The 6,504-nt window shown below is 43.3% G+C and overlaps 1 protein-coding gene across 1 annotated transcript in view; it reads left to right on the forward strand.

Moving 5' to 3' along the window:
• The first annotated feature begins 783 nt into the window (after positions 1–783).
• RRM1 (ribonucleotide reductase catalytic subunit M1) overlaps positions 784–6,504 on the forward strand; it is a 21,863-nt gene continuing 16,142 nt past the window's right edge. The window contains exons 1-5 of the mRNA XM_009290876.1: positions 784–867; positions 2,642–2,819; positions 3,313–3,413; positions 4,058–4,117; positions 5,474–5,513. Of these exons, the coding sequence (XP_009289151.1) occupies positions 799–867; positions 2,642–2,819; positions 3,313–3,413; positions 4,058–4,117; positions 5,474–5,513 (448 nt within the window). The 5' untranslated portion in view covers positions 784–798. The remainder of the gene's footprint in view (positions 868–2,641; positions 2,820–3,312; positions 3,414–4,057; positions 4,118–5,473; positions 5,514–6,504) is intronic.

Raw genomic sequence — 6,504 nt, forward strand, 5'->3', positions numbered from 1 at the left:
GCGGGGTGTCCACTCTCATGGCACCGAGTGTGGGGGGATAGGGTCACTCCTTCTGCTTTGGGGGGTCCCTCTCATGGCACTTAAAGTGAGCAGATGGGGGCCCTCCCCTTCTGTTTTGGGGGGGTCCCTCATGGCACTGAGTGTGGAAGGATGGGATCCCCTCTGCTTTGGGGGCAGCTTGCATGGCACTGAGTGTGAGGGGATAGCACCCTGTCTGCACTGGGGGGGAGCCTGGAGTGAGGGAGGTCCCCTCATGATACCAAGAGTGAGCAATGAGACCCCTCAGTTTGCTTTGGGAGGCCCCCCCCCACCACGGCAATGAGCTTTGGGTTTGGTCCCCATGGCTTTGATCAAAGGAGAGTGCTCGGCCAGAGGAGGGATCCCCAGCCTTAGGGGGGCTGGGGTGGCCCTCAGCTGGGTTCCCCGTCTCTGCAGCGGTGGTCCTGAGAATTGGGTTTACGCAAAGTGGGTGCATGCCTCTCTTGCAGTGGTGTGAGCTCCCTGTTTTTCTTCACTCTACTGAGACCTGCGCCTCGAAGTCAGGGATCCCATGTATGTAGATCATCTGCAGCAAGGACATGCCGGGTTGAAGGGATAGCCTCTCTTCTCCTTGGGCCTGAACAGAGAACCTGAACAGGTTGTCCTTGGTGATTCCCACCCCAAGGTCCCCCAAAAGAGGGCTGGCTCCTTGTGTGAGGTACTGGGTAGGAGCATACTGTGCTTAACTGGTTCTTTATTGTAATGGGAGCTGTTGTGATAGTAATCTCTTCTCCAACAGATGGACGCCAAGAGCGTGTCATGTTTGACAAGATCACGTCGCGCATCCAGAAGCTCTGCTATGGGCTCAACGCTGACTTTGTTGATCCCGTGAGTCTCTCCTTTTTCCTGCTGTCCTGTTCTCTGCCCCTTGTGGTGATCTCTGCTAAAAGCCAGCAGTGGTGAGCAGATGTTACCTGGTTATTCTCCTTGGCAAAAGCCAAGCGTGGAGGTCTGTGCAGGAACGCTTGGCAAATGCATTCATAATGTGTTTTTTCTAACTGTTTGTGTTCTGAGGTTTTTTGCTTCACAGATACAGAGTCTGAGACTGTGGTGGGGGAAAAATCAGTTTACCTGTTGTAAATTGCTTTTACCTCAAATGTTGTTGAAGCAATTGAGCTTCTTGTGCTTAAAAAAGAGTTGTTTGTTGCTCCAATTCACATATTTTGGTTTTGGTAGATTGCTCTCAATTTCAATCTGCAAAGCTTGAGCAATACTGTGTGGAAAGTAGCTCTTGATCCTCTCTTAAACAAGGTGACCTTTCTGTCTGACAGAACCCCCCCTGTCATTATAATATCCCTACTTTGTTTTTTCGAGCTGTGTAGGATTTTGAGTGCATGTTGATCCCACTTGTGTGACCTTCTCCTTCCAAAGCCTGTGCAGAGGATGAGTCCCTTGTGGATCCATTGATCTCTGGGAGATTTTTATGCAGATGTGCAGACCCAGTCTGTTCTTGCCAACTTAGGCTTTTCCCATCTCCAAGATCTAATGATCTGTTTTCATGTCTTAAATTGCATCTGTAAAATATTTGACATTCATTCTGTACCAAAAGGTAGTGCTCTTCAGCTGTAGACAGAGAGCAGGAGGAGGAGCGTTAGTGACTTGGTTTCTGAAACACAAAGTATACTGACTTGATCTCAATGACACAGGGCGTTGATGATGAGGAGAGAAGCAAGATTCCTAGTCCTCCTGACTCTTAATACCCCTGTCTTAATAACGAAGCTGATCTTATATGAAGCACTGCTTTCTTATTTATTCTGCAGTAGTGTGTGACATCTCTCTTCCTGGAGTTGAGTTTCTCCTTTTGGACTTGGATCTTCTTGTGCCAGATGCTTTACAAGCCAATACTAAAAATCCCTAACCTAACGTGCTTACTTTCAGAGGGTAAGGTTTGAAAATTACATGTCCAGGTTTTGTGAGGCTGTTGGCACTTCAGATGTATTTGGCAGTTACCACCTTAGATCAGACCTCTCTTCTCCAGTGTAGAATATGCTCTTTCTTGTAGTGATCAGTGCTAAATGCTTGAGAGAAAAGCAGAAAATACTTTAGAGATGGTAGATGCAAAAGCCGTTTCCCACAAAAGGTCCCAACTGGCAGATGAAGATTAGATTAAGCCATGAAGCAAAAGCTGTTGTATCCCTTCCAGGGTTGGGGTTTTTTTTTGTTCTTCTTATGAAATGATTTTAAGCGTAGCACTTCCATGTCTCATCAGGCATTTATAAAGTCAAGCTTCATTTGGAGTTTCGAAACTTCCAAGCAAGTACTGTTTTAATCTGACTTTTCTCCCTATGAACTTTGCTGCTACTCTATTTTAGCCTTTAGGAAAGTGTCTGCAGAGAAAAAACTGTTAATGATTCCGGATTGACAGTTTCTGCTTTCTTCACTCTTTCCTCGCTCTGCCTTCTGCCCCAGTATTACTTTAAAATTGTAGGAGTCAGTACTTCACCAAGAGGGTTTGGAATTTTAATTTGCTTTTCTATTCAAACAGAGTGAACAGTACTGCTTATAGTGAAGCATATCTTACATCTTAAATGGTTGAAACATGAGGGTTGGTTTTTTTTTCCCCAACAACAGGTACCTTACCTTCAGAATTTTCTTTTTTCAGGCCCAGATCACCATGAAAGTGATTCAGGGGCTGTACAGTGGTGTCACGACGGTGGAACTGGATACGCTGGCTGCTGAAACAGCTGCAACCCTGACCACCAAACACCCTGACTACGCTATCCTGGCAGCAAGGATTGCAGTGTCCAATTTGCACAAAGAAACTAAGAAAGTATTCAGTGGTAAGTCTCTTTGGGGGCACTTGGATAGCAATTAGTCAGAAAGGGAGTAGGAGTTTTAGAGGATATAAATATGGAAATCTCTTTCTTAAGCAGAAGTTACTAAGTACTCAAGCTAACTAAAAATGCCATGGAGATGAAAAACATGAGTTTAGGCATGTCACAAGGAAAATGAAATTGCCTGTTTTGTGAAAAGTATCTGTATAAAATAGATTGATGAAAAATGTAACTGATTGAAATTATGTTGCACCCACGTTCTTTCCCATTTATTATGTGTTACAAATTCTATAAAAAAACATTGTAAGAGAAGTGCATTTTTAAGGTTAACGGATTAGTAATAGTACTGAGCAGGTAGAAGAAAAGTATGTTTGTAGAGCTGGAGGGGGTTATTTTAGAGGATGGGTAGTCCTGCCTGTTAAATCCTTGAAAACAGATGACAGATGATGCATATATAGGTCTGTGGATGTCCTTCTTTTTAAATACCTTTCTGTTGTAGATGTGATGGATGATCTCTACAACTATATAAACCCTCACAATGGGAAGCACTCGCCAATGATCTCCAAAGAAACTCTGGACATAGTTTTGGCCAACAAAGATGTACGTAACTTTTTTTTCACTTCTAAGTTTTAAAAATTCAGTGAACTAGTTATTTTCTTATTTTTAAGCAAGCCATGTTTGTTTTAGGACAAAAAGCCAATGCAGAAACCAGTGCAGGTGGTAACTGCTCTGTTCTGGAGAGTTTAAAAGAGAGGATGTAGGAATTTTCTTCATGTAAGGATGTTTCTATAGTAGAATCTATTTTCTTGGATGTCCTCATAGTCATGATCAGCACAACTAATTAATGTGAGGAAAAAGTACCTTTTGATGTAGCAATCTGTTTTGTGTGCACAGAAGGGAGAGGTGAGGTTTGGTTTCTGATTTCAAGTTGTTCCAGGTCTGTGTTCTTACGGGGAAGCCATGTTCGTATTTTGATTCTATCTTGTGTTTCTTAGTGTCTAGTTAGACTTCAGTAAAATGTAGCCAACAATTGTGCATTGTACTTGGAAGAGAATTGTTAAAACTGTGCGTTTGTTGTTTCAAGCTAAGTGCTCTTTCCTACTTCATTCCTCTGATCTGCTATCTGTTTCACTAGACCTTTGAGGCCAGAAATGCCACACAATGATAGCATTGCTATACCTTAACGTGAGGCACAAAAAAGCTGATTGTAAATGTAAATTTTTCTCTGTATTATTTCTTCTCAGCGCCTGAATTCTGCCATTATCTATGACAGAGACTTCTCCTACAACTATTTTGGTTTTAAGGTAAGAAGCACGTTACTCATGATAATGAAGACTGCTGTTTTGATATTGTTCTGGAGCTGAGTCTTTTGGGAAGGATGGGAATACTTGCAGAATCATCTAGATTTGTGCAAGGAGGGCACTGGAGAAGGCGGGACATTAATGGGTTTGTAAAAAAACAAAGAGTACCTGCACAAAGCAGTTGCCTAACTGGATGAATCATGTACTTTCTTCTTGGCTTCGTTCTGTACCCTTGGCTGCTATAATATTTTAACTGTTGAGCTCTAACTGTTTCGCAGCAGATAGCACTGAATGTTGTCGAAAGCTTCCCAGCTCGTGCCGTTCCTCAAGGAAATAATCTGATTCTTAATAAACTAAAAAAGGGATTTTTTTGTTTTCCCCATTGTTTTGTATAACAGTTGTTCTCAGTGTGTCATCCCATGCATTTGTCGTCTTCCGTGCGGCTGGAACATCTCCCCCACAACCAGTCCAGTCTACTGTGCCTCCACCATCTGCTCCTCCTGCTCCCCTCATAACGTGCTGTTCTTTGCTGAATTGTTTTAGGGCATGATGCAGCGGGCTCTCCGGAGGGTTAGCTGGAGAGCGTTTGGCTTTTCCATAGCACTGGGTACTTCAGATCTTGTGAATCTCTGTAAGAACTGAGGGTCTTTGCCTAGAGTTCCCATCAACACACCTGATATGGTGCCCTCTGGTTTGGGGGAAGTGGTTTGCAATGAGGAAACAACTAGAGTGTGTAAAGAAGAGAGCAGCTGCGGAAACAGCATAGGCAAGGATGGAAAAAGGGGACCTTGAAGGGAGGTGTGTGTTTCTGTATATAGATATGCAATTCCTGACGTCCCCTCCTGTAATTACTGCTGTAATCCATTATGCACAAGCTTAAAAGGCATCTGCTCTAGTTGTAGGCTTACCATATTTGTCATTTTGTGTGTTCAACACCCAGCACTGCAGATTGTGGTACAGGTTGTCTGGAAAGCATTATCGTAGTATAACTAACAATACTTTAAGGAAGGGTGGGGTTGTGGAGAACAAGCACTCCCTTGTCTTCTAGCCTTAATTCACTGTGGGTTGAGAGGTAGTGTTGTACCTTGTGGCTGCATGCTCTACCACCACTCTGTAATCCAAAGCATAGAGTCCTCAGTGTTCAATCTTGCAGTGGACTTCTGGGGTTTTTTTTTTTTTTCAGTCATTAGTTACCTAATATCCTATGCCATTAACAAGAGGAGGAGTGGAGTGCAGGGTTGGTGCTTCTGTTGAAGCCTGGGATAAGGAGCATGAAGATGCTTGAGTTTGGATTTAATAGGATTTTTTTTTTAAACTGAAATCTGCATGTCTACTAAAATGCATTCTCTCTTTTTAAAGACTCTAGAACGCTCCTACTTGCTGAAAATCAACTCAAAAGGTAAGAACTGTCTGTATCACCTTAAAGTATTATTTAAAAGTCAAGACCAAGGCTCAGAGCAGGGGTTGAGGAGGCAAATAGGCTACCTCATAGCTTTCCATAAAGCATTCCAGTGAACACATTGAGTACTGGTTTAAAAAAATAGCAACATGTTTGTAGTAAGTGTTCTCTGGGCATGTGTGAATTTTTTTCTTAGGCTAGGAATCTAGCATCTATGCTGGCAGTGGTATGCTTGCATGAAAAACAGTTGATCATTAAAGAGCAGCACTGTGGCAAGTTTACTTGGGTATTCCAAATACTGGCAGTGTCACCTGGACAACTGTGCTTTACCTGTCTGTTTTAAGGACCCTAGTGCTTTGAAAGCTGCATGTTACCTAGGATTTAGAAGATGAAGTAGTTCCTATCCAGCTGATAACTTGTTCCTAAGCACTTTTTAATACATTTAAGTTGAAAGAGCTACTGTGCTACCAGTGCCAGTTATTGCAGGCCTTCAGCATGAAAATCCTAGGACACCAGAAGGGTGAGAGGTGAATTGTAATACAATAAACCTAGAGAGCAATTGGATGCTGGATTGGATATTTGATTGGATTTTAACTGTTAATACAGGTGGGTTGTTTTTTTTCCCCCCACAAGAACAGTCGAGCATTGGAGCAGGTTGTTGAGAGGGGTTATGCAGTCCCCGTCCTTGAGTTTTTCAAAACCCGACTGGATAAAGTCCTGAGCAAACTGGTCTGATTCTCTTAGTTGACTCTTCTTGACAATATGCCGACTGGACCCGTCCCACAGGGAAGTCTGCTGCCTCCCTGGGGCCCGGGTCAGAGACATCACTAGGAAGCTCCTTGGTCTGGTATGGCATTCCGATTACTACCCGCTGCTGGTTATACAGGCTGGCAGTGATGAGGTTGCAGAGAGAAGTCCTGCAGTGATCAAAAGGGACTTCAGGGCACTGGGGCGACTGGTTGAAGGATCGGGAGCACAGGTAGTGTTTTCC

Source organism: Aptenodytes forsteri, unplaced genomic scaffold, assembly GCF_000699145.1.
Source record: "Aptenodytes forsteri isolate BGI_AS27 unplaced genomic scaffold, ASM69914v1 Scaffold254, whole genome shotgun sequence".
In the NCBI taxonomy this organism is placed as follows: Eukaryota; Metazoa; Chordata; class Aves; order Sphenisciformes; family Spheniscidae; genus Aptenodytes; species Aptenodytes forsteri.